This window comes from Naegleria lovaniensis (assembly GCF_003324165.1).
Source record: "Naegleria lovaniensis strain ATCC 30569 chromosome Unknown tig007, whole genome shotgun sequence".
Classification (NCBI taxonomy): domain Eukaryota; phylum Heterolobosea; class Eutetramitea; order Acrasida; family Naegleriidae; genus Naegleria; species Naegleria lovaniensis.
In genome coordinates this window covers 659,598-686,625 of record NW_025407829.1, presented here as the reverse complement: position 1 = coordinate 686,625, position 27,028 = coordinate 659,598, and the positions used below count along the sequence as shown (strand labels likewise).

The window sequence follows — 27,028 nt, the reverse complement described above, 5'->3', positions numbered from 1 at the left end:
CTCCAAGCACATGTCCAAGAATTCCTGAACCTCATCTCATCATGGACTTGGAATCGAATGGGACTTCTTTTGCAAGATTGGGTCAAATCATCATGAAACCCATTTATATCTTTAATTGTGATCATGTTCGACCTGGAGATGTGGTTCTGGATTTGGGATGTGGGGGAGCGAATCAATTGTGCATGTTGGCACAAATGCATCCATCGAGTGAATTTATTGGTTTGGAGTTGAGTGATGCAATGATTGAATTTGCTCGAGAACAAGTTTTAGAAAGGAAGTTGAAAAATGTGAAAATTATGAAAGGAGATATGAGTAAGATTTATGAGAGTGGATTGTTTGAAAGAAATAGTGTGGATGTGATGGTTAGTACATGTACTTTACATCACTTGTCAGATGAATGTCATTTGGAATTGACATTTAAGGAAATTTGTAAAGTGTTAAAGAAAGATGGATGTTTGTACTTGTATGATTTACTTCATGTCAAATCCAATGATACGATTCCATTACTCTCAAGCTTACATGATGAAGATCAGGATGAACAATACAAATTGGATTATGAAAACTCAATGAGAGCAGCCTTCCATAAAGATTCCATTCTCAAAGTTGTGGAACAAACATTGCAATTAGAATATGGAAATGTTTCGATTCATACTACTTTTGGAATTAATTTCATGTTTTGTATCAAACGAGAGCGTTCGAATAAGGATGACATTAATTCCATTGAAAACACAGAAGAGAAAATTAAACATTTGAAAGAATGTTTAGAAAGATTCAAGAATGAATTGAAAGATCCAAGTTATCACAAGAGTTTGAAAGCTTTGAAAACTCTCTTTCGTCTCAACGGTTTAAAGTCAAATTATTTGTAAATTGACTCCATTATGTGTCGATCGTTTGTGAATAGTGTTGTTACCAAAGGTCATCGCTGAATACCGACTGTCAAGAGTTTGTGCTATGGTTTACGGAAATAAATAATGTTTAATGTAATTGCCAAGTACGTTCATAATGTACACATCAAGTGGTGGTGGTGGATCGTTGTATTATTGGTATTCCTCTTCTTCAACTTCAACATATTCGACATCGTCACCTTCTCCAATTTCAACAGGTCTTCCAAATTCATCTACATACACAACTTCTTCAACGTATTCAACTCCTTCTTCTCCTTCAACCACTTCGACAGTTTCTTCAACGACTTGCTGTTGTTGACTTGAAGTCTTTGAGTCTTGTTTGTGAGGTGTTGTCAATGACGATGTGCCTTGTGGTGCTTGATCCTTCTTGACACTCGTTCTCGTTGGTCTCATCTTGACTTGTTCATTGCCACTGTTACCAGCAGTACTGCTCGTGTTTGTACCATTGGTTGCAGTTGGATCACTAGTTGTTGGACTTGTACTCACAGGAAGTGGAGCAAGAGGTTTCTTTGGATTGAACTCAACATTCACATAATCTTGATCCAAGAAGAAGGTCTTGATGAAATCAATGTTGGAAGTCGATTGTGCCTTATGTCTCTGAATAATTTCATTGATGTGATTTCTTCTGGTTGGGAATGGCTTCTTGTATTGCTTTTGCTTGTATCGAACTGCCTTATTCGCATTGATAGCAGTCATTCTCACAAGAGCACCCAAATTCTTCTTATCGACAATCATACCATCGAGAAGAGGACCAAAGAGTGGAACTTCCGGTTTGCTGAAAATTCGTACTCGGAACAAGAATGTTTCCTTGTGTCTTTGATAAGGATAGATACAAATGTGAACAAAGTTAAATTGTGAGGTAATGGTCCATGGTTTGTAATCTCGATCGTGTTCACTCCAAACAATGTGAACAAAGTCATTACCAACGTGACGCTTCTTTTGAATTTGTTGCGAATCATTAGCCTTGGTTGGCATTCGAGTAACGTCGTGGAACACAACTTCAGTTGTGGCATTGGCATAGTATGGAGCTGTAGTACCAGTAGTCAAGTTTTCATCCAAACCTCCCATAAAACCGCCATGTGTTCGCAAGTCAACATCCCAACCCAATGATTGAACAAATTCCTTATAAATTTTGGATCCAGATTGCTCATCATTCTTCAGGATATCCTTTTGTGACTCTTGTTGATTAGAAACATAGAGGAGACCAACCTTAATGGTTTCTCTTTCAGTCAACTTGTCGAGTTGTTTGAGTGAACGATAGAATCTACCGTTGGCATTAATTAAACTGAATGAGGCTCTACTTGTGGAGGATAAGAAGCCAAGGTTGTTCAATAAAGATCTGAATGCCTTGTAGACGGCTTTAGAAACATTATCATTTTCATAGTCTGGCTTCTTTGGTGCCTGAGATGGTGTGAAACCTTGTCTAGGAACTTGTGAAGAAAGTACAGAAATACCTTTGTGATAGCTTGAAGCAAGTTTTTCAACATCTTCGGTAGCAATATGCAAATCATCGAGAGTAGTAATGGTTGGTTTAGCGTATTCGGCACACTCTGGGAAAACTTGAGCAACATAGTGTTGCAACACTTCAAGCATGTCAGTCTTGTCCGTATCAATTTCAATGTCATAGTGAGGATAATCCAATTCTTCTGCTCCTTCGTTTTGACCTTCTTTCATTTCTTGTTCTTCAGCCCTGGCTTGAGAAGAGTCATCCTCTTCGTTGTTTTCCTTTTCTTCTTCTTCCTCTTCTTTGGATTCTTGTTGAGAGGTGACTGGAACAGACAAATCAGCTGGTGTTTCATATTCATTGTCAATTCCCAATCCTCCAATTTCTGAAGAAAGGTCAACGGCTCCCATATCTTGTCTCACAAATGGTTCACCACGAGCATCGTCGGCATCGAATAACTCTTCGTCAGTTCCACTACGATTTACAATGGAAGAGACATAGATGGAAGATCGTTCTTCCTCAGGTGAACCTGGGCTGTCTGTATGCTTGGATTGTGCTAGTGCATTCTTTGAATTGGATTTTGATTCATCATCAAATAATTCATCGAGCTCTTCAGTGATGGTATAATTTGGCTTTTTCTTGAATGTTGAAGTTTCTGTTGAGTAGACTTGCTTGAATTCCCAACAGTATTTGCCTGTCATATCTCTTAAAATTAAAATACATGATTCTTGTTTGTTTGGATTTTCCATTATGGTCAACAAGGTATAATTGTTGAAAACAAAGTGATGCACTTTTGGTGAAGTCACATAGAGACCATTCTCCTCTTGAAGGACGTCGAATTCGGAAACTTCAGTACTCATTCTTGCAGCACCGATTGGGGATGGGAATTGGGAGTAAACGTTCAGTGCATAACAAAGCAAGCTTTCAGCAGCAGTTGCAATTTCAAGAGCACTCTCTTCTCTGCTCAAAGTATAACTCTCGAAGGAATACATTTTAGCTGCCTTATCGCCTCCCTCTTCGGTGGCTGCTTCAGCTGAAGTGTCTTTTTGAGGTGTCAACAACACACTCAGAGAAACCACAGATAAACCTCTATTGATTGCACTGAAAAGCATTGAAGCAATTTCCTTGCTTTCCAAAACCTTCATTGGAATGTATTGCAAAATTTCAACAATGGAATAGAACAAGTGCTTGAAAATAGGCCATTGAGCAAGTGCAGCATCAGAATCCTTCAATTGTGATGAGAGAGCAGTACAAATAGTGAGAAGGAATGTTCTAATGGTTGGTATTCCCAATCGAGTAAAGAGTCCCAAATGTGCCAAAGTTACTACAGCATCGTGAGCAGCACAGGCAACGTCTGCATTCTTGTCAACAAAGAATTTGATGAACATTTCAACAATGAATTTGATGGAAGCCGAACGTCCAGTCGTTCCTTCAATTTGCAACTCGTGATGAATGATAGAGTAGAGGCCCCAAATACACTTAATTTGTACTTCAACGAATCGATCGTCCTGAGCACATCCTAACAATGTTGAGCAGATTTTAGCTCTCAGTTTTGAGAAGGTGTTCACAGCTTCAGCACTGACTTGATCAGCCACATTGATTTGTTTCATTTTCAAAATGGTCTCAATGTGAGGGAGGAGACGGTCGCCATAAAAGTAACAAATTGGAACAACCGAGGTCAACCCTTGCACAGAAGCAATACGAAGTTCCTTTGTTTCTGGGCCAATGGTGGCGCTTGATTCTTTGAGAACTTTGTGGCAAGCTTGTACAAAGTATGGTATTAAAATGTTAGCACCCATGTGTCCCATACAGAACAAGCTCCATCCATGCTTAATAATGGCCTCAATGGTACGATCAGAGGCTCCATATTCTGGAACGAGACCTTTGAAGAGACTTCTATAGCAGTTGGCAAGATATTTCTTGTCCAAAGGTTGGCTGAATTGAGTGGTCAAAATTTGACACATCATGGTGTATGCAATGACACGTCCAGGCTCAAACTGATCTTCTGTTCTATCACATGCCTCGACAATCCACTCTAAAAAGATGGCAAACAATTTGTTACCTTCAGGAGAGTGTAAGAATGGGGACTGATTGGTTGCACCTCGGACAGCTTTAACTTCAGTAATTTCAATATCAAGGAAAAGATCCAAAACCTCTTTCAAAACTGCCATCTTTTTGGAATGCAGACCACCAGATGCGAGCTGTGTATTTTCATTACCGAACATGTTCAAGAACTTGTGGAAAAGATGAAGTACTGTTTCGATGGTCAAGTTTTTGCTCATGTATGAGTCCATTCCTTGGAAGACGTGAACTTTCTTTTCGAGTTTTGGTTTCTTCTTTGCAATTGTCACAGTGTACATGTCTGTCACGTATTCAATAAAACCAACTCTCATTCTTTCTGGAGGCATTTCAAATATTGTTTCACAAATGATACGAGCCAAATTGAGAACTGTACCACGCCATAAACTGAAAGGAGAAGAAAGGTTGGCATGTGTTTGCATCAATTCATAAAATTCTTCCCACAACTTTGGATATTGGTCAGTTGGGTGAGACTTGATCCATATGATAAATAAATTTCTAAAACAAGTCTTTTCCAAAATCTCAAAGAATGTGGAATCATATGATGATTCGCTTGACTTGTTTTTTCTCTCAACTATTGCGTTACAAATACGTCTGTGAGCCGACAATAAATCGCTCCATGTCTCAAAGTCAACCTTGTCTGAAATTTGTGTAAAGAACATGAACATTTCGAGCGCCTCGTAGCACATGTTGATGTGTAAATCCATAAATTGTTCCTCACCCTTCATGAAAAATACTTGACTTAAATTGTCAATAAAGATACGGAAATAGAGATTTCTGTTTCTCTCCATGATTTCAGGCCAATTGTACAGGAAATAATCTCTGCAAATCCATGAGCGATATGTTTTCATCATCTTGGCCAATTCTTCGAAGTGTTGTGGTGGCAGTAGAAAACTTTGTCTGAAAATCATTAATAGCAAATAAATATCCTTGTCACTTTGGTAGAGAATGACAGAGTTTTTGGGACTTTCAAGAGCGGAAAGAATAACATTCAAAATGAGTAAATGGAGTCTAGTTGGTGCCTTTTCAGTGAAACCCATATCGTCCATCTTGTTGAGAAGATCCAGACTCTTGCATTCGTTTGGATAGAAGATTGGAGCAAGACGTGATTTAAAGAATTTCCACCAAAAGTCAAAATGGTCGGACTCTTTAACAAATGTAAAGAAGAATTGGAAGAGTTGATAATTTTCCTCGACTGTCAAGTCACCTGTGGCTGTTGCAACTGCCAACCTTTCGTCTGGATTCAAAGCACGTTGTGTGAATGATGGTAATTTGACATCACGAACGTCCTCGGCCAACAACTTGAACTTGACAGTATTCATGATCATGTCTAACACTTGATTGTCAACATTTTCCTGCATAATGTCCACAAATCTCACTATCAATTCAAATCCTTTCATACGAATTTGGAAGGCATTTTGTTCATCCAATAAAAGTTCGAGTGTGTGAATGATTGAACGTTGTTGCCACTTCTTTTGGATGATATTTGAGGAGTGTAAGAAAAGATTGAGTAAAATGTCAGTCAGACCTAAAACGTCACTAGTAGGAATTGTTTTGGCTGTGGCAAGTCGTAAAAGGCAGTAATGGTTGTGTGTTGGTCATGTGAGCAAGAAGATAACAACGTTGTTGGTCAAAAACACGCAAGTCGCAATGTTGATGATGCATTGTGAAAGCAGGAGAGTTCAATAATCAAATGATTACAATGGAGTTATTGTTGTTTTGGTTACATTCAGTTGTCAATAAATGATGTCAAAACCTACCTTTCTTTTTAGCTTCTGAATTCATGTTATTCAAAGCATCTAAAAAGATGTTGTAAACAATCGAGTAGTTCTTTTGATAGAATGTTCGCAGCTCTGCCTCGTTTCCGTCCTTGTTGAAAGAAGCCAAACACTTGTATCTTTTCAATGGTTGTTCATTCTCGTCAAGAATTTTCTTCTCGTCCTTTGGTCCAAGACTTCCGCTGGAACCAAGTCTAGAAAGAAAAGAAGACATGATGTTGGGATGTTATATAAATATAAATATGGAATGATGATGATGGTAGTGGAAGAAGAGATCTCTACGGGAAGATGATGATTCACACAAAACAAATGGTTGTCCGATATTCCGTGTGTGCCAATGGTGATGCAGAAATAAATAGGATAATAATGAAGATATAGCCCTCTTTCTCTAACAATGAAAAATCAACAGCTCTACTTTTCTCTCAATGATTATGATGATGGTGTTGAAACTGATGATGTTCAAATTGTGGTGTTGTTGTTGTTGCTGGCTAGGCTAGCTCGAGAGAAAAAAACACGCACACAGAGATGAAATTTTTTTGATGATGCCAAGCGAGAACATCAAACGAGATCGAATCGTGATGGATGATGGAAGTGATGATGTTGCGAAAGGGTTGTTGAATTTTGATGAAAAAATCCAAACCTTGCGAGCTGAGAGGAGACGGTGGCTTGGAGTCTTTGCTTCTTCATTTGTAGAAATGTCACAAAATTCACAGAGCTCTTTGAGAATTGTTACCATCACGGGGAAGTAGTATCAATGGATAAAAAGGATAAATTCAACAGTTAACTGAAAGAAACGTCATCATTATAAATACAAGTAGGGCCTTTACTCTTGAAACGCTTCAAGGAAAGACGGTCCCAACGGCGCCTTTTAAAAATATGAACGTTACAGCCTAGAAACTATGAAAAAAATGTTTAATCATCTCATGTTTGGAGATTCATCTCCGATGAATAGAATGGGACTGGGCTGTAAAGATGAGGTATATGACCTAATGACTCCCGGTAAGGATTTCAACAGCATTAACTGCAACGGTTGGAGTGGAAAGCATTCCATAGATGGTGAAGAGGAACAGCAGGTGCCGTTGAGGGATGAAAGTCCGTCATCATCAGTCTCTTCATTGGTATCACAATCCATTCTTCATTTAGGGAAACAACACACCTTCCCGTTAACTCCTTCTCCGATTTCTTCGTCCATGGTTGGTCGCTCTCCACAAGTGCCTCATTCAAGTAGTAGCGCCTTAATGGCCTTACAAACTCCCCAAGTCAATGATCCCAAACGACTGTTGATGCACCCGACCATCGATATACAAGTGATTAATCAAAAATTGGAAACGGTCAAAGAAGAAATTCGAAAAGAGGTTGAGAAACGCCTTGAACAAATGAAAATTGAATATCAAAACGAGTTGCATTCGATCCGAGATCAATTCTTGAGGAATGAGCAAGAGCTTGAAAGAGAACGATTCGAAAAGATGGAACTGCAGAGTAAAATTGAAGCATTGGAACAACAGATTAAAGTACTGACCTCAGATCGAGAAAGGGCGACTTGTGTAAATTCTCAATCTCATACCAGGCACGACATGGAATGTTTACAAGACACTCCCTTAATTCCAATTCAGAGTCAAATCGACACTGATTCTGAAAAAGAGAATCATCCCTTTGGAAACTCTTCAGAGACGGTTCTAGGCAAACACACTTCCAAGGGTTGTACTAACAGACAAAAGGACGACACAAAAGCAACCTCCTCTAACTCTCTCCATTCTGACCCAACAACGATCATCTCAAAACAACCAGACAAAATTCCCTCAAAGGTATCAACCCAATATTCCAACTTTGACATTTCCGTTTCTGAGCCTATTGGACCTAGGATACGAACTCAGGATATCACATCTCCCCAACAAACTTTTTCATGTAATATAATCGCTGCCAATTTCGAAGAGCATTCACAGTCACCTTCCCAACATTTTGAGGAAAAGACCTCAACAGCTCCACAACAACAACCACCGTCCAACAAGCTCAAAGAGTTTAAAGAAGTGAAAGGAGTGTATCAATACACGGCCATTCTTCAGAATTTTCATTTAAGAAAAGGAGAAGAGCACGTTCCAAAAAAGAAAAAATCGACTAGCAATGTTTCATCAAAGAAAGAACAAGGCAGCAGCAAAAAATCATCTCCACAAACACCCACTCCACAATTGTCACTCAAGGAACGAGTAGCCTCGTGGCATGCTAACGAAAGAGAAAAAGAAGAAAAGTTTTACAAACAAAAAGAACTGTTAGATATTTACTTTTCGTCCAAGATGAAAGGAACTCCTGCATGTGAACGTCTGAAAAATATTGTAATTCACACCACAGACATGTGGAATAATTTATTCATTTCATACAATGATAGAGAACGTTTTTTGGACGAGCATGTGTTACGGCCAATTAGTCTCTCAGGAAAGAAGCATGATCAAAGTCGATGGATCCTCACAGACGAATATATTTCAAGCATGTTGAGTGCTTTTCTGGATGAATACAACCGATTAGCGAGCTATTTTCAACAAAATGGATCCATTTTCAAATCCATCTCTGAAAGAGAAGGTTTAAAATCAAGAATCAGTTATTTGTGGCGTCAACAAGAGGCAGGTGCAGTGGTCACCAAAGAATACGTTGAGCTTGGTACTCGACTGAAAAAGTTGAATCATGAATTGATGAAAACTCTTAATGATTACGAAAAAGCCAACAACTGTCCTTTCATGTTTCAAGGATTTCGGTATTTGGATGTCATACACTACGACCAGCTGGTACAACAAGAAGAAATTGAAGAAATGGAGAAGAAGGCACTTCAACACAGAATCAAACGATCGATTCAGTAATGAATTTGTCATTTATCCGCAACATTTGTCCCGAGTTGTCCTTCGTGCTGATTTTGGCCTCGAACGCAAAAACGGGTAACAGAAAAAAATTTAACAACAGTAGTGAGATGACTCCTAGTAGTGGTTTAATGCCGACGACGCCTTCGGGCAGCACACCACCCACAAAACAAAACGAGCCTTCTGTGAATAGCCTCATCATTCATTCAAATTCTTCACCCTCACTGGCCGAATCCACGCCATTTCCAAATATATTAAATACAACAAACAATGATTATCATTCTCACAGTCGGCTGCACGATGATGTGGGAACGAACAACACTGGTAGTGTTCCAGAAAACCATGTTGTAAATGTACAACAAATTGAGTCCATAGAAGATGAAGCATTGGAAGTAAAATTGTCGTTAGGAAAAGCAAATAAGAACAATAAGAACGAAAATAATGTATCATCGTCCTTGCTTGGTGAAGAGGATGTTTCCGTGGCCCAAGAGCACGCTTTACATTCAGACAATGCGCTAACCAATACAAACACATCAAGTCAAGCATATTCGGAAGTATTCATGAAGGATATTCTTTCAACTGTGAAATTAGCTAACGATGCCAAATACAAGGAGTCTCTTGAAAGTTTTAAAAAGGGATTCAAGGCTTTTCAAAAACAAAAATTTGTTTGGACGTATCTGACATTAATCGGATTCACAGGAGGAGTTGTTGCATATACACATGAATTAATTGTCAGGTACATGTTCCAAGGAAGATTAGCAATGATCAATGCGTTTGATCCGGTGGAATATTTCGGCCTCCGACTATTTTTATGGGTAATTTTCAACTTGGCGTTTGTTTATGGTGCCGCTCTCTTGACAGTATTTATTGCTCCAACAGCAGAAGGCTCTGGAATTCCTCCTTTGAAGGCCATTCTCAATGGAGCAGGCCTGAAAGATCCTATAAGTTTTCGAACCCTTGTTGTAAAGTGTATTGCATTACCTGCTGTGCTAGGATCAGGAATGTTTGTTGGAAAGGTATGTTCCAGTTGAAACGGTGACACAATAATATTTTTCATTTTCGGATGCACATAACCAATAGGTGGGCCCAACAATTCATATTGGTGCTTGCATAGCGAACAACTTTTTAAATATACCAATATTCAAACCCATTAAGAAGGTAAAAACACTCAAAATGCAAATGATTGCTTGTGGTTGTGCACTAGGAGTGGCCGCTAACTTCTCGACCCCTGGTGGTGGTGTATTATTTGCTCTCGAAGCAGTCGGAACCTACTATAGTTTGAGAAATTACCTAAAAACTTTTTATGTTGCAGTTGTTGCAGCATTCACATCTAGATTATTTAATGCTGCTGTTAACTTGAATCTAAACTTTGTCCAAAATTGGACAGTCCGTTTACCATTTCCATCATACACCATTCCAGAGCTTATTGCACACGCAATTTTGGGAGTATTGATGTCTTTTGTTGGTATTGGATTTACGTATCTCAACGAAAAGGTTCTGCAGCTACGGGACAGATATGGAAAGCGATATCTAATCTTCAAGTCGGAACGATTAGCCAAGTACAAATTCATGTTGCTGTTCGAGAACAAAATCTTTTGGACCATTTTTGTTTGTATTGTGACCAGCATTTTAACATTCCCTCAAATGATTGGAAAATTCATGTCACTGACACCAGGTGCCACAGTTGAGGAATTGTTGTCACCAAAACCGCTCACAAGTGAAAATGGCTTAACAGGAGAGTGGATCAAGAACTCTCCAACAGATGTTTTTTCGAGTTTGGCCGTGTTTTGTCTGCTTAGATTCGTAGTTTCATCATTCTCAGTTAATTTACCCATACCGGCAGGTATTTATATCCCACTGGTGATAATTGGAGCTGGATGTGGCCGGCTTTATGGAGAAATTGTCGCAGTCATATTCCCTAATGGCTTTGTGCCAGGTCAACCTATTTATGCAGGCGCGTTTGCTGCTGTTGGAATTGTTGCCTGTTCTGCCGCCTCAACACACGCATTTTCTACTGTTTTCATATTTTTAGAAATTGTTGGAATAGCAGCTTATTTACCATCCTTAATGGCAGCACTCATTGCAGTATTTATTTCTAGAGCTTCATACAGAAGTATTTATGATTCGATCATCAAAATAAGAGGATGGCCAGCATTATTGGAAAGCGGTACAGATTCAGAGGACTTGAAAGTCTCCAACCTCATCCAATCCTTTGATTCTTTAGATCTGATAGAAGAGACCACATCTCTGCATGAAATCAAAACAATCTTGTCCAAGAAGGCCCTTCCTAAAGTATTCCCAGTGGTGAACAATAAGAAGGAAATGCTATTGCTTGGACAAGTTTCCCTCAAATCACTGGAAGCACAATATCAAACAAGAAAGTTACGTATGTTAGAAAGGGTTCATAGGGTTACACTTCCATCACCGCAACACCAAGAAACCACCTTTGTGTCTGCCACTACAGGACAGGTGGCAGAAATGAAAGCTACCAATGTTAGTGGAGAATTATACGATGTTGAACTAGTCGATAAGCAAGAGGAGGAACGTTTCAAGAATTACACATTCACAGTGGAGTATGAGAATTGTGAAATTACACTTGCAGAAAATCAATCAGCTCAAACAGCCCACATGCTCTTCTCCCAACTTGGTCTCAACGACGTTTTTGTTGTGTGGAAAGGAAGACTTATGGGTCAGCTACATCGTCAAATGCTCATGCGAGTGGTTGTGGAGAGAGAAAAATCAGCATTGTCATTCCTTTTCCAATAATAAATTAACAATCAACCTACAAATAGAAAATAATAATTATTATTATAAAATTCTGTACGGTCTCGTGACCAAAAATTAAGGTATAATAAGGATGAAACATTGTATCAATTGGAGTGTATCAGACCAGGTAAGTGAAAGAGTACAGAATCAGGCACCCATCACTGTATAGGGAATGACTCATATGGACAGTCGAAACAGTACCACATAGACGTCTTTCGAATGCCTTCTGGTGACTCTAATAGACTGTCGAGAGAACTAGGTATCAAAACACTTGTTCGCAGTTTTTTTTGAACCTCTCACATTTTCCACTTCACAATTATGGTAATTGCAAAAATTATTTTTCTTCATTCGCATCGCAAGTCGTTCATGAAAGATCATAAAAATTCTCGTTATATCTGTCAACACATGTCCGTTTTATCAGTAGATAATGTTGCTCAACAGTTAAATCCAGCTTTTCAAGTTCCTTTTTCGCTGATCCTTAATGTTCTTGTGTAGTCCTGCACGGTCAACTTTTAAACCTTTTAAATTTATGAAACTTAAAGGACCAAGGACATGTGCAGAACAAAGTAAAACCACCAATTTTGTCTTTTTCAAAGTACTACTTCATTGGACCTTGTGGTTGACAAGTTCATCTTTATCTTTAGAAAAAACAATTCTCACACCATAATCACACATGAAGATCGTTGACTCAAAATGATGTCCTTCTCTCAAAGACCCAACAGCACTCCGAATCGACCACATCCCTTCCAACACAATACCTTGTTTGATGCTAATGCCATTGCTCATCAATCTTGGTTGCAACAACAATCGTTTGATCGGGATTTTAATTATGGCATGAATGCTCACAAGCAACAGCCCTCGAGTCAAGAATGGCAGTTATTTCCATCGTATTATGATCATCAGCAAGCTCAATGGAAGAATTTGAAAACGGTTGATGAAATTTGTCATGTAACATGTATGATGCATCAGGGAATGCCTTCTCAGTTACGTATTTTGACTTTTAATATTTGGTTTGATCCGTACATGATGAAGGAGAGAATGGATGGATTGATGAGTGAGATCTTTCCATCAGCGAATAATAATTTGGTATTTAGCTCTTTTCCGAGTGTTGGAAGTAACATTCCTGATGTGTTGTGTTTTCAAGAAGTAACCACCCAATCGTTGGAAATGATTGCTCAACATCCCATGATCAGGTGAGTTCAATATTTTGAAAGTTTTTAATAATTTTCATATTAATAATAATTTTAATGAATACTTTAATTTTGACTTGGTAAAATTATTCAAACATGTTATGAATGATCGATTGGATTCATGAATTAATATAACATACAGAAATAATTACTACTTGTCAGACTCACCAGACGACGCCTTTTGTTCAGTTTACCCCTATGGAGTCTTGATGGCTGTAAAGAAAACATTACCCATTCGAAAACTATTTTACAATACCATGCCATCGAAAATGAATAGAGCAGCATTGTCAGTGGAAATTGGAAATTCACAATACCAACATGAAAATATTATTGTCACAACCGTGCATTTAGAAAGTTTATCGAATGCTGATCTGAGATTTCAGCAATTGGATGTTATTGCCAATTTTCAAATTCCCTATTCCCACGCGATTATTTGTGGTGATTTTAATTTCGATAGCGAGAGAAATTATGATGAAAATTATTTACCCTATTTGGAAAACTCGTATTTAACTTCAAACGCTCATTTAAAACAATATCAAGATGTGTGGAAAATGTTAAAGTATCCCAATGATTTAGGAAAAACATTTGACACCACTGCAAATGCAATGTTAGCAAAATGTTCTCACGAAGTAATGAGATACGATCGAGTTTTATTGAAATCTTTTTTGATACCGTCACGGCACACACAACTCAAAAAATACTGGAAACCCATTCATATTGAGCTACTCGGTACTAAACCTATTGGATATGATCAAAATCGCAAGATAGCAATAAGCATTTCTGATCACTTTGGTATTTTGACTGTCATGGAGAATGCACAAATGGTTTGAGTTGACACGATGATTTCACTTTGCTCATCACTTTTCTATGGTGCCAAGAAACAAGTAAGGCTAGCACGGACGCAATCATTTTCTATTCATATTTCCTTCTTCAAACGCTTCATTTCAGAACAATACATAAAGTCTATGATGAAATAATTATTGACACTCACACAACTATTCTTTAGTGTTTGCTACATTGCCACTTTTGATAACCTTCCTTGAACCAAATGTCTTGTTTGACATCATCTATTTTCCATCGTTTTGCAAGATTGATCTCCAATAAATTCTGAATCACGTTTTTCGCCGTGTCAGAAATTTGTTCTTCTTCCTCAAGTGGAATAAAGTAGTTCATTGAAAATTTGTCTTGAGCCGTTCGAAATGGCAAATATCCTGTAAGCAGTTTGTAGAGGACCACTCCAAGAGCATACACATCAATTTCCTCAGCATAGCATTTCTTGAGCAAAACTTCAGGGCAACAATATCCGCCATTTCCTACAAAGAGTCTATGATATTTCTTTCCCTTTTCAAACTTGTCACTCAATCCAAAATCAACAATTTTGACATTACCATTTCCATCAAGACAAACATTACTTAATGTAATATCACGGTGCAAAATTGATAAAACATTGTGCATGTGTTCAATAGCCAATACCATTTGTACATAATATCGTTGTACGTCCTCTTCTTTGTGTTGCTCATGTTCATCTAAAGGATTCTCCAGAGAGCCCTTTTCACAAAATTCTGTCACAATATACACAAAAGATTTTGATGGTGGCTTGTTGCTACAGGATAAAACGATTGGTTCATACTCTTCTATCACGTCTAAAGTATTTACAATATGAGGGTGTGGGTGATCCTTGATTAATTTCATAATTTCAACTTCTCTTTGTGCGAATTCTATTGCCCCAATTTTATCCATCATTTCGAGATCTATATAATTATATTATGCATGTCACATAATATTTACACGGGTGTTGATTAATGACGTGAGTCGAGTCAATATAATCGTTTCAGCCACTGAAAAGTCACGACATAGCTATACTTACCAAGCTCTTTCACAGCAACACTCGTGTTGTGAAGCTTATCTTTTCCTTTGTAGACGGTTCCATAGGTGCCTCGGCTAAGAACCTTGTACAGCTCAAATCGGTTGTTAATAGTGACATATGCCTCTGATGAGGTCGATTTTGAGTCGTCCATTTGATGGCTTGATGTGGTTGAAGTAGGTGATGTGAAATACTTGGCATGATACTGAATTGAGTTTTTGACAGGTTGTTTTGTGATACTATTTAACGCGCTGTCCAAATGATCCGAAATAATGTCATGAGACAATGGTTTTGTTAACCCGAGAGGTGATATTGCGGTATTACTTGGTGAATCGTTGTGATCTCTTTCCAATGAATTCATGTAGGATGATCTTGGAGGAGAAAGTGATCGACTAAAAACTGCAGGTACATGATCTTGCTCTGCCAGTATTGACATGGCTTGTGAGACTCGAGCTTCATAGCCAGTTTTACATGAAAATTCTTCAAACATTCGAAAGTTAAATTGTTGCTGCAGAGATTCCATTGTGTGTTGAAATCGAATCCATAAATCCTCATTGTCACAGCTAAAATTTTCATAGCATACAAAACAATCAATCTGATATTGTTGTTGCAATCTTAGTGCATTTGAAGAGTAAAGCTTTCCATATTTGTCTTTTCGGCTTTGTTGCGCCGATTGTAGAATATTCTTCATATGAAATCCAACCAATTCTTGTAATACCTGTTGAATTGTATTTACATCGTTGAGTGATCTCAAAGTGAGTCCTTCAAAGTTAACTAACAACAACATTTTGTCTTTGATGAATCGTACTCGTTGTTGTAAGACGCTTTCCGATAATGTAGAACTATTACATTCTTGAAGAAGGTGTTGCTGCTGTTGGACAGGCGGAGCAGTGCCGGCAGTTTGAGTGGGAGCTATTGTTGTGGATGGAGTAGTGGTAGTTCTGTACAAATTATTGGTGTTTCTATTGTTGTTGTTGTCATTATTTGTGTTCAAAGTATTGTTGGCTGTAGTGTTACTATTACAGGATGATGAGGAAGAGGAGGATATATAAGAGGTAGAATGACGTTTGGATTTTGTAGATGGAAATACTGCCAGTGATGATGTTTGAACCACCAACGGAGAATAATTATCATTGGTAAAGAATTCAGAAGGAGAGTCCACGGAATGATGATGATGGATCAAGTTGGCACTATTACTGGCATGGCTGTTGTTCGTACTGCTGGCTCCGCTACCACTACCAATAACAACAACGTGATTGTTCATTGAAGTTGTTGTTGTTGTAGTGCTTGCTCGAGTACTAATGACCGATAAATTCGGAGACATGAAAAACAACAGCAATGAATTTCAGAATAGAAGAAGAAAATTCAAAGGTACGTGATGATCGTCAAGGCTTAAAATTTACAAAGTACTGAATTTGAAAACTACTACAAGCTACGAGCTCTCCTGCTACAACAACAACTTCCCGAAAAACAACAAAAGAAACTTGACGGCCAACAGCAGCTCAGTTTTTTTGAGATGAATTTTGCCGTTGAAAATTCTCGAGTTGGAAGTCATGACATGAATTTCCTGAACACGTTCGCTGAAAGGAAATCTGCAGTTGGACCTCTCTATTGAATAAGGCCACCTACAAAGTGTAAGCAAGCCACTGAATAAAGCGAATATATAATAAAATTTGCTGGACCAATTGGGTTTAAGCATGGCATTCTACTAAATAATTCTGAATTTTGGCAGCTCGCTCTGTTTCATGATGTTTTTGACAGGAATTGAGTAACATGAGCCACGATGCTTGGTCAGACACTAAAGGTCCATTCAGTAGGACTTTCTCTGCTTCTTCATGTCGTTTCATCTTGATCAGGAGTTCCAATATTAAGGTGGCATGCTCTCGCGTTGGTTGTACTCCAAAAAATCGTTCCATGTCATGATAAATCGATAGAGCTTTCTCAGTCTTTCCATCCGTAGCACCAACAGTGCATGCTCTAATAATGCTCGTGAAGGTCAGATCATTGGGTGTTGTTCCGCTTGCGACCATTTCTTTGAAAATAGGAAGTATCTTGTTAATCCATCCCATTTGGGCATAACCCTCGAATATGTAATTGTAGGATTCAACGTCGAGAGAGGGCTTAGTTTTGGAGTGTAACTTTACCATATAATTCAGCAATGATAAGGCACTGTCGAGGTCATTAATTTTCACATAGAAACGAATTAAGGCATTGTTAAGGGGAAGACAGTTGGTAATTCCTTTAGCGGTGGCAAGTTTGTGAACTCTTTTTCCATATTCGAGAGATTTTGTCGCTGTGCACGCATTGATCGTTGTTATTAGCATGGTGTGATCAAGTTTTAGTCCAGTCTTTTTCCATGACTCAATTATATATAAAGCGGCTGAAAGTTTGTGAGAGGCAATCATACTACGGATGATACAGTGCCATGTTACAGAATATATTTCACGAGGATTCATTGTTTCGAAGAGAGTGATGACTTTTTCATAATCTCCACATGCTTCGAAAAATCTGATTTCCGAGTTCAAAATTACTGGGCTATTTTTCAAATGTTGCTTAGCTTGAATCATCGAGTAAATGTAATTCCCGTCCTCCATTCTTTTATGATTAGCACACGCATTCAGTAAGGTTGAAAATGTTGTAATGTTGGGCTCCACTCCTTGTTGTTCCATTTCTGTTAGAGAAGCTATTGCCTGACTCCATTTCTTCAACAATGTTAGTGCAGTAATGTAGTAATTCCATGAAATAATGTCAATACTCTTTCCGTCCCTGAGAATCAAATCAGTAAATATCCTCTCAGCCGCTTCTGGATGATTACACTTGATGTAGAAACTGAGAAGTGCATTGTTCACATTAGTAAAATTGGTAAAACCTTTGGATTCTATCAACCAATGTAGATGTTTTCCAATCTCAAATGACCTTGCGGAAGCACATCCAGATAGTAATGTAGTAAATGTTACAGAGTTTGGAGGAATGCCACATTTTTCCATTTCTTGTAAGAGCTTTGCGGCTTCTGCAAGACGATCTGAGAGCACCAATGCTTTTATCATTGAATTCCAAGTGATTGTATCCATTGGCTCCTTGTTAGCTCTCATTTGTTCAAATAGTGATTGAGCTGTTTCGACATCCTTACATGCGGCATAAAACTTAATGAGCGAGTTGTTCACATTCAAATCATGTACTAATCCTCGTGAGTTAATGATTTCATGAATTTTCTTTCCGTATTCTTCCTCAAAACAATCGGCACAGGCGGATACTAACGTGCTAAAAATTGCACCATCAGGATTGATGCCTTGTCCTTCCATATCATCCAATAATGAAATGGCTTCTGAGAGCCTATTCGCTTTTATCATCGCTTTCATCATCATGGAATAAATAAAGACGTTGAGAGGTATCTTCTCTTTTTTCATCCATTCCATTACTTCTTTGCATTTTTCAATATTTCCTTTTCTCGATAGTATATTCATAAACAAGCCAAAGGTTGTGTCGTATAGTTTTGCTACTTTGTGATTTAACATGAAGAAAAACCATTCGATTGCATGACGTTCAAATTCAGAGTCGATACACAACGCTGTTAACACCCCATTCCAAGTATGATCTCTCACACCTTGCTTGTTAATCTCCTCCGCCGTTTTACAACTCTCTAACTTTTCCAGCAATACTTTGAGTAACTCTTTCATCATCTTTTGTTGCTTGTTTCGTTGGCAATTAAATATCATGGCACATATTAAATTAATGGTTTTTTCTTGAGGCTTGATTGCATCATAAACCTTCAAAGACTGATCAAAATTTAAATCCTTCTTGTTAATAAAGAATACAGCATCAAAGGCCTTTGGTTTCTCAAAGAATTGATCCAATGTTTTAATTTCAGGTGATTTCGATGAATAATTTCTTTCCGAAATGGTATTCAATGATGAACGTTTACAGAGCTGCTTGACCCATTGATTCCTTCCATTTCCAAAGCACTCCGCAGTTAAAACACCCAATGTCGTGCAATCGGAGAAATGTTGATGAGTGATACTACAAAGCCTTCTTCGACAAAACATTTTTTTTGGAATGAAACAATAATATTTATTACTACTTGAATTAAATGTCATACTTTGGTAATTTGACATTGTTCAACTGTTCCAATGCTAACATGAGGGCTTGGGTTCCATTCTTGGCACCTCCATTGTTTCTTTTTGTTATTCAAAAAAAAATTGAACGAGTTCTGATCTCAATGTTTAAAGTACATACCTCAATGAATCGTACAACATTTTTGCCAAGTTCAAACCTGGTAATACGAGTTGCATCTTGTTACATTCACTGAGAACAATTTCCATGTCTTTTACACGTGTGTGTATAAATATATTATTTTCATCGATAAATGATTCATGATAATATTTCAATCATTCTAAAGCTCTATTTCACTTACCCTTGATAAAATGTTCCACATAGAATCCTAGACACAATGAAAATAATATATTTCATCATCATCATCAAAGAGCTATTTTGAAAACCCTTACACATACCTGGTTCAAAATCTCTTCTCAAAATTCGAGGTCCATAAGCAGTCAATGAAAATGAATTGGCAGCTCCACCACTCACAGCTTGCAATGTTTGATAAACATCCAATCCAGCTTTGTGAGCATACATTAATCCTTCAACCACACCAATCATGGAAGAAGCAATAATGACTTGATTGGCCATTTTGGCATGTTGTCCTTTTCCACTTTCTCCCATGAAATTAATGGTCTTTCCGATGGATTCGAAAATGGGACGAACCGATTCCAATACTTGTTTTTCACCTCCGACGAAAATGGTTAAGGTAGCATTTCGAGCTCCAATATCTCCACCACTGTGTGTGTTTGAAAAGATGTAAAATTGAATTTTGATCAATTATTAGTAATTTTGAAAATATTTTGATCCAATAAAAGTGTGAAATTATTAAAAAATCAAAAAATTGCAGGAATTGTTTTGGAATGAATATTCTACATCCATCTCATCATTGACACGATTACATACCTGCAAGGAGCATCCAAACTATAAACTCCCTTTTTTTGAGCTTGTTTGAAAATCTCAACAGCAAGTGAAGGTTCCGATGTGGTCATGTCAATAATCACTCCGCCTGGATTCATACCAGCCAAGACTCCATTCTCCTCATCGAGAATTACACTTTTCACATCGGATGGATAACCCACAATACTAATCACAACATCACTGTTAGCTCCGACTTCTTTTGGAGAATTCACAAACTTGGCTCCCAATTCAATCAATGATTCTTTGGAATTATTTCAATAGTGAAATATATATATTTCAAAATTAAATTCAATTGTTATTGAAATGATCAATTAAAAATGTATTCATAACCAACTCAACTTACCAGCTTTGGATTTGGTTCTAGAATAAACAATCAAATCCTTGTAACCCTTGTTGAATAAATTAGTGGCAATAGACTTTCCCATGACACCAGTACCAATAAAGCCAACTAGAATGTGCACACACCATGTCATTGATCATCATGTTGATCATGATTTGAAAATTTCACCATTCATCCACCCGAATCATCATGGTTCACACAGTGTCCAAGATAAAAAAAATTCACCATCATTTAAAAATCAAGAAGAACATTTGTTGATGAGAATCCTGTCGACAGCAGAATATGAGAAAACACCAAGTTACCTTTCGTGGCTCCAGGAAGGAACGATTTGAGGATGGTTGAGGTGGAAGCTTGCATTTTTTTTTGTTTTCGTGTGTGAAATTAATCTCACACACAACAAGCAACCAACTGAGGGTCACAAGAATTAATGCTCCCGTTGAATGTTCTTCTTGGGAAGGACAGAACTAGAATTCGATCCATTTCGATTTCTACTTTGCAGAGTGGGAAGGGAAGTAAACAGCATACAGATGAAGAAAGAGAGAGCTAACAAAAGCCAACAATATTCTCCTCTCTTCGAATATCGCCAAGTATGTTCTTTTTTGAAAGGTTGAGGTGGCAAAACTTGCCAGTGCTGTAACAATAATTGAGCTGAGCGACTTTTATTAAAATTTACCCTGAATTAGGATTGAGATGTTGACAGTTTTGCATTGGCCTCAATGATTTCAGTTTAACATTGCTCTTCCTCCTGCACAATTAAAGTAACAATTTATTTACAGATCAAATCTCCAGTCTGTTTTCTCACTGGCCTCTCGTTGGAAGATCAAATGTTAAATCTCCAATATTGTAGCCCTGGTGTTTTGGAATGGAGGTGTCGTTATAGTGTCCACTCTTCGAGAAGAACCAATTAATATTCTTATTTTCCTTATTTTCCTGGTTTGTTTTTTTGTTTGAAACGTCTTCCATCCAGTATCCACGAGCAAATGCTTTCAACAATTTATATTCATCCATCGTGGAATTATTAAAATAATCCAAAGAGTCCAACCACCATGCAAAATCATTGAGGTCTTCATGAGATTTGAATTCATACTCGGTGACACCATAAAACCTCAAATAATCTAAATTTGGAAGTTCTGTACTGTCATTCATTAAGGAAATGAGATTGTCTGAATAGGACGTATACCACCGATATAATAGGTTACTTGTTCCAGAGATGACCATCCTCACTTGCATGGTACATTCGTTGCTTTTAGAATTTTTGGTTCCAAGACCCGTCAACAGCCACTGTATAACGTAATACAGAAATCTTTCTGGAATGGTAGAATTTTGTGCCTCGGCATCCATATTCTCTGGACGTAATAAAACACTCTTTTTAAGTTCATGAGACAACCTTTCCATTTTGCCTTTGCACTTGGAAATCAAAGATTTTTCGCTTTCAGTCAGTTGAGAGTCGTTCCAAAGAAGAGAATCTGTCGTCATGTTCGGGTTTGTGCTTCCAGCAGCAGCAACATCGATTAACTCGTCCAGCATCTTGTAATATTGATTGTTTTGTGATGCTTCCATTGTAACGTTGGTTCGTGTGCTGTTTTTAGTTTGTACCTTCAAGTCTTTGACCATTTTCTTCTCTAACACGGTCCACAAACTCGTAAAATTGCCACCCTGCAACCGAGTCTCTAACTTTTCCTTTTCCCGTTCATAGAGATCTTTGCTTTCTGTTCGCTTATCAAGCAAATAGGTTTGATAGGTGTTGATCAGAGGTGCGAGAACCGATCCATCCACAGTGCTTCCTGTACGTATTTTAATATTTTCAGATAATCCATGAACTTGAGTCAACAACTTGTTAAAGTCTTCAGCAGTGAAGTCGGCCAAAGGTTTGTACAGCATAATTTTCTTCCGCATCTCGGCAACAGAAACAGCAGGAACAGTGGGACTAGTCCAGCAGGGTTCAATGTCACAAGTTTGTCGCAAACGCTCCAAGGAGGGTGAAGGCTGAGGTTGTTTAGATACGTCAGATCTAGCAAAATAGTTTCCCATTTCTATTGGTGAGGAGGTGAGAGGTAGACTTTTTTTAAAAAACGAATATTGCAGTCGTCGTATGATTTCGATTGGGCTTCTGAGATGTTATTCGATCGTTGTAATAACTGTGAAGACTGAAATCGCATGTCATTTTTGATGATCACGTTGGAGCCATTTCAGGAGCGAGTCACATCATGTTCAAAATGTTATTCGAATCAAGTAGAGATCATGGATTGGACGTCATTGCTGTAATCCAACAACAAGTTCTCATTTCAATAATAAATGACATTATCAATTTTGATGATCATGTTGACCATTTCAGTGGCGAGCCGCATCATGTTCTTTTTGATCAAGACATTTTCAATCACTTCAGTGTCGCTCATGTTCTTGACTTGAAGCAAAAAATTGCTTGTTTTTGAGGAGGGTTGGTTGTATAAATCAATCAAATCTGTTTCTCTTTTATCACTTCTGTCACCGTCATCATTCAACGTTTGTGCATAAAGTCCAAAATATCGATTCTCTCCTCCCTCCTTGTGCTTGTCAATGAGAGTTTGAACAGTTTCAACAGGACTGAGGCCAGCATTTTGAGCAAATGTTGCAGGAATCACTAACAAACTTTTGGCCCAATATTTGGCAATGGTCTGCAGTGTGAAATCGTCGTCCTGCGAGCCAATGCGATTCAGATTTTCCATAATGATGGAATAAATTTCAGTCTCAAAGCAGCCACCTCCATAGACAAGCGGAGGTACTACCAGAGATGTTTTTTCTTTCGTTTCTGATGAGTTTGAAGGAATTGTGCTTGAGTAATTGTTCTTGAACATGGTAAAAACCGAATTGACATTCATGAGCGCGTCATTCAGTGAGCGAGCAGTTTCCTCTGCTTGGTATTCATTGGGAGCTCGAACAATAATGGAACAAACTCTTGGCTCCTTGCAATGACTTAGAATAATGGTCTTTTCGTCCTCATCGAATTGGTAAGAACCAACAAAACCAATCATTTGCTCATTCAAGTCATTCACTCGAGCACATATGGTAGCGTGAGAGGCAAGAGCAATTCGATCCAAATCCTCAGCGCTTACCCAGCGAATTCCAATTAAATTTCTTTCTATGAGGTAGTCATTGAATCGATTGTCGAATCCCCATTGAGAAATTACAAGGTCAATGTGTAAATCTTCAAGCTTTCGAGAGACCTGCTCAAAATAAGAATTTTCCACTCGCTCAAACTCTTCCAATTGTTCTGCTCTATTAATGTTGATGAAATGTCTTGTTTTCAGGCGAGGAGTTTCAATAGGGCAAGAAAATAGAGCGACTCTGCAATTCTTCCTAAATGATGGCATGTTCAAATTTGAGGACAAGCTTTTTCCTGTCAAGCAAATACCACCTTCAATAATTTCTGCATCTGAGCTTGCATTGCTAGAATCTCGAATGGAAATTGTTTGCTTTTCTTTTCTGGTTATTAATGGATCTATTTTGACAAAGCTCAAATTTCCATTAGTGATGTGTACTGCTGAGACTGCAATTGATGCCAAATGCTCACGCATGGATTTCACTTGTTTGGAGAGTAAGCTTGACTTGGCAACAGTTAATTCTATTTCCTGTTGATCTTGAACGTTTAACTTGTTCAAATTGAAAAATCTAGATACTCTCTCTATTCGTACTTGTTCACTTGCTGAATTTGCATATTCGAAAATGCTCAACCATTCATTCAAAACGTACTCACACGTCTTGTAATAGCCCTTCATAATGCTATCAACGCTTAAACCCCACTTTTCAATGAGTTCAATTGTGAGTTTACACAATTCTCCGCATAGCACCACTACACTTGTTGTTCCATCACCAATGGTAGTGTCTTGATTTTTCGATAAATGATATAATAGTGTGTGTATTGGATGTTGTTCTCGATTTTCATTCATGCTTCTCAGCTTGAACATTTGTTCCATTAATGTTCTACCATCGTTGGTGACCATGATCGTCCCTTGTAAATCCCCTTTCACAATTAATTTATCTCTACTATAGGGGCCCAACGAGGAGCGAATATATCGATCCGAGAATTCATAAGCTAGTTTCAAATGATTCAACAATACTTGTCTATGATGCAAATTAATTTGATGATGATTTCTCTGCAAAGAATTGAATGTAATACATAAATCTTCATTCAATATCGGTGTTGTTGGAAATTTTTCATGTTGTGGAGTACGATCACGAAGAATATCGTTTTCATTTAATTGCTCATGATCGTCTTCTTGTTTGAATTCACTCAATGAAATTATTTCATCATGCTCCATAATTTAATTTTTATATATTATATATTATTATATATTATAATAAATATCTGAAACCAATTTCTGTCCGAACTCGGCCTCAAACTCTATTCTATTGAGACCTCAAAATTAAACAATACTAATGAAGTTCTTTTTAAAAAACTCTCCATGCACAAATAATTGAATCAATTCAACAAGTATTACACGTGGTTGGGAGTTTAGGAAACAACAGTGAAGACTGAATTAAAAAAAATGCTGCAAGCGTTGCTGAATTTTTTCTACTGGCTTTTAGCACTAATTGGTTTAGCCCAACAACAGCAAGGCTCGGTTGTGGTTTCGGATGGTGGACGTGAGCAAAATCAAGAGCAGGAAACAGCTGCCCATCCTAGAGGTCAAGGGATACGAAGAGGTAGAGGTGGGGCCGTTGCATCGAATATTCGGAGAAGAAATCAACAGCAACAACAGGAAGAAGCCCCTTCTGATGAAGACACCTCTTCCGATGATGATCTTCAAGAAGATCAGGAAGAAGATATGGAAGAAAATGAGGAATTAAATATTCGGTCAAAATTATCAAGAAATGAAAGAGTGAACATGAAAAAGATGGAAAAGAAACGTCAAAAACAAGCATTAAAAGAACAACGAGAAATGATGGTCAACGCTGAACGAGAACGGCAAAATCAATTAAAGAAAAAAATGGAAGAAATGGAAATGGAGAGAGAAGAAAAAGAAATGGAATTGAGAGAAAAAGAGAAGGCTGAAAAATTAGAACTTGAAAGAAAAAAGCAAGAGGAATACGAAGAATGGAGACACTTGTTTGAAGTTGAAGAGCAAGGTGAAGCAGCTGACTCTGACATTGGTCACAATGAAAGTCTCTTGTCAGAATTTATTAATTATATCAAAGACCACAAGGTTGTCATTTTGGAAGATTTAGCAAGCGAATTTAAAATGAAAACCGAACACTGTATCAATAGAATTAAATTATTGGAACAAGAAGGCAGAATTACTGGGCTACTGGACGATCGTGGTAAATTTATTTATATTTCACGAGAAGAAATGGAAAAAGTGAAACAACACATCCTCCAAGAAGGCAGAATTAGCATTCAAGAACTCAAAAACGTCTCTAATCGTCTGATCAATCTGAAGCCCAAGGAAGAGGATGTAAATATTGAGGAAATTCTGTAATTTATTTAAATAACCACCAACCACACATAGTTACAATTTAAAGTTTATTTCTTCTAATGTAAATTTTGATTTAGGTAAAATTGGCAACAAATTTCTATTCTTGCTATTATTAAAAATCAAGAGGCACTTGTTCTTCTTACTTTGACTCTTCACCTTTAACAGATTCAGTTCCTCTCACTTCATTGAAACGATGTTCTATCACTCTGTGAATGTCATAAGCCACCACTAGCCTGTCAATGGTGTTGGCAATTTGCTCTGCATATTTCTCGTCGAAAAGCATGTTGTAATGGTTAGCTCCATTAATGGTTACTGCCGTCTTGGTGTTGAGGACATTTTCCATTGATTTGAACACTTTAGCGTCAATAATTGGTTTCTTATCGCCATCCTTCAGTCCATGTTCGGAACGAATCAAGGCAACTGGGTGTCTCAGACGAATTAAATCATCCAAAGAAAGACCAAAATCTTCAATAGATCTCAAATCTCTAAGGGCAGCCAATCTGGCTTCATCATTTTTTTGATGCTTAGAGTACTCTACAAATGAGTTGAAATCAATAGAATCGCTCTTCACAGCTGCATCTTGTGTTAAAAGTGTTTCCAATGAAGTACCAAATGTACCAGAAATTCTTTCATGTAATTGGGTAACCTCTCCCATAGATGCCTTGTTCACTGGATATCCACCATTAATTAGAACAGCACCACTGATACGTTCGGGGCATTTCTTCATCAACATGTAAGCAATATTAGCTCCAAATCCATGACCCACGACGAATGCTCTTGGTAACCCATAGTATGTCAACAATCTAACAAAATCCAAAGCATGAGTAATTAGGTTCAAAGGTCCTGTTTTTGATGTGTTGTTTTGAAGAAAAGCTTTTTCCTTTTGGTCTTGTGTAGTGAATAATTGGTCCAAACCATTGACTTGAGTTTTACCTCTTGCTCTCAAATCCATAGTAACAATTCCGTATGGATAGTTTAGTTTTCGAGCAATGGTAGAGAAGGCTTTGGAATTTGTAGTATAGTCATGAATGAAAACAATTGGATTTGGTGGCTTCTTGCCAGTTCCCAATCCATTAAAACTGAGAGAAGCAATAGCATATGGATGGTCTTGGTGTCTTTTTGGAACGACATGTTCTAACCACGGAAAAGCTACATTCTCATCTACTCTCTTTAAATCCTCGTAACCAGTTGGAGTTAAAGCTTGGGTGTGTTTGGAAGTGTGATACGAGTTGCTCTTATTGATGCAACAAGAAATTATTTTTGTTGTTGATGATGATGAGGAGAGAAGAGTTTTAGGAGAAGAGGAACGAAGAAGACCACTTTTCAGCATTTTTTAATTCATTTATT

General features: G+C 37.8%; 12 protein-coding genes across 12 annotated transcripts; 5 read left to right on the top strand and 7 right to left on the bottom strand.

Annotated features, from left to right (window-relative positions):
• Positions 1–41: 41 nt before the first annotated feature.
• C9374_014162 (uncharacterized protein) lies at positions 42–866 on the top strand (the record flags this gene model as incomplete). Its single annotated transcript, XM_044690119.1, has 1 exon — positions 42–866. The coding sequence occupies one exon, from the start codon at positions 42–44 to the stop codon at positions 864–866; it is 825 nt and encodes a 274-aa protein (XP_044553594.1).
• Positions 867–1,037: 171 nt separating this feature from the next.
• C9374_014161 (uncharacterized protein) lies at positions 1,038–6,420 on the bottom strand (the record flags this gene model as incomplete). Its single annotated transcript, XM_044690118.1, has 2 exons — positions 1,038–5,986; positions 6,189–6,420. The coding sequence occupies 2 exons, from the start codon at positions 6,418–6,420 to the stop codon at positions 1,038–1,040; spliced, it is 5,181 nt and encodes a 1,726-aa protein (XP_044553593.1).
• A 694-nt stretch (positions 6,421–7,114) lies between these two features.
• C9374_014160 (uncharacterized protein) lies at positions 7,115–9,055 on the top strand (the record flags this gene model as incomplete). The annotated part of the gene is made up of 1 exon (XM_044690117.1): positions 7,115–9,055. The coding sequence occupies one exon, from the start codon at positions 7,115–7,117 to the stop codon at positions 9,053–9,055; it is 1,941 nt and encodes a 646-aa protein (XP_044553592.1).
• A 107-nt stretch (positions 9,056–9,162) lies between these two features.
• On the top strand, positions 9,163–11,818 carry C9374_014159 (uncharacterized protein; the record flags this gene model as incomplete). Its single annotated transcript, XM_044690116.1, has 2 exons — positions 9,163–10,068; positions 10,133–11,818. 2 exons carry the CDS (start codon positions 9,163–9,165, stop codon positions 11,816–11,818), a joined length of 2,592 nt encoding a protein of 863 aa, XP_044553591.1.
• A 693-nt stretch (positions 11,819–12,511) lies between these two features.
• On the top strand, positions 12,512–13,838 carry C9374_014158 (uncharacterized protein; the record flags this gene model as incomplete). Its single annotated transcript, XM_044690115.1, has 2 exons — positions 12,512–13,011; positions 13,151–13,838. 2 exons carry the CDS (start codon positions 12,512–12,514, stop codon positions 13,836–13,838), a joined length of 1,188 nt encoding a protein of 395 aa, XP_044553590.1.
• A 172-nt stretch (positions 13,839–14,010) lies between these two features.
• On the bottom strand, positions 14,011–16,136 carry C9374_014157 (uncharacterized protein; the record flags this gene model as incomplete). Its single annotated transcript, XM_044690113.1, has 2 exons — positions 14,011–14,759; positions 14,876–16,136. The coding sequence occupies 2 exons, from the start codon at positions 16,134–16,136 to the stop codon at positions 14,011–14,013; spliced, it is 2,010 nt and encodes a 669-aa protein (XP_044553589.1).
• A 427-nt stretch (positions 16,137–16,563) lies between these two features.
• C9374_014156 (uncharacterized protein) lies at positions 16,564–18,915 on the bottom strand (the record flags this gene model as incomplete). The annotated part of the gene is made up of 1 exon (XM_044690112.1): positions 16,564–18,915. One exon carries the CDS (start codon positions 18,913–18,915, stop codon positions 16,564–16,566), a length of 2,352 nt encoding a protein of 783 aa, XP_044553588.1.
• A 40-nt stretch (positions 18,916–18,955) lies between these two features.
• C9374_014155 (uncharacterized protein) lies at positions 18,956–20,585 on the bottom strand (the record flags this gene model as incomplete). The annotated part of the gene is made up of 7 exons (XM_044690111.1): positions 18,956–19,046; positions 19,106–19,193; positions 19,284–19,310; positions 19,381–19,706; positions 19,874–20,129; positions 20,232–20,336; positions 20,531–20,585. 7 exons carry the CDS (start codon positions 20,583–20,585, stop codon positions 18,956–18,958), a joined length of 948 nt encoding a protein of 315 aa, XP_044553587.1.
• Positions 20,586–21,026: 441 nt separating this feature from the next.
• On the bottom strand, positions 21,027–22,259 carry C9374_014154 (uncharacterized protein; the record flags this gene model as incomplete). Its single annotated transcript, XM_044690110.1, has 1 exon — positions 21,027–22,259. The coding sequence occupies one exon, from the start codon at positions 22,257–22,259 to the stop codon at positions 21,027–21,029; it is 1,233 nt and encodes a 410-aa protein (XP_044553586.1).
• A 254-nt stretch (positions 22,260–22,513) lies between these two features.
• C9374_014153 (uncharacterized protein) lies at positions 22,514–24,526 on the bottom strand (the record flags this gene model as incomplete). The annotated part of the gene is made up of 1 exon (XM_044690109.1): positions 22,514–24,526. One exon carries the CDS (start codon positions 24,524–24,526, stop codon positions 22,514–22,516), a length of 2,013 nt encoding a protein of 670 aa, XP_044553585.1.
• A 228-nt stretch (positions 24,527–24,754) lies between these two features.
• C9374_014152 (uncharacterized protein) lies at positions 24,755–25,684 on the top strand (the record flags this gene model as incomplete). The annotated part of the gene is made up of 1 exon (XM_044690108.1): positions 24,755–25,684. The coding sequence occupies one exon, from the start codon at positions 24,755–24,757 to the stop codon at positions 25,682–25,684; it is 930 nt and encodes a 309-aa protein (XP_044553584.1).
• Positions 25,685–25,820: 136 nt separating this feature from the next.
• C9374_014151 (uncharacterized protein) lies at positions 25,821–27,011 on the bottom strand (the record flags this gene model as incomplete). Its single annotated transcript, XM_044690107.1, has 1 exon — positions 25,821–27,011. The coding sequence occupies one exon, from the start codon at positions 27,009–27,011 to the stop codon at positions 25,821–25,823; it is 1,191 nt and encodes a 396-aa protein (XP_044553583.1).
• Between the last annotated feature and the right edge of the window lie 17 nt (positions 27,012–27,028).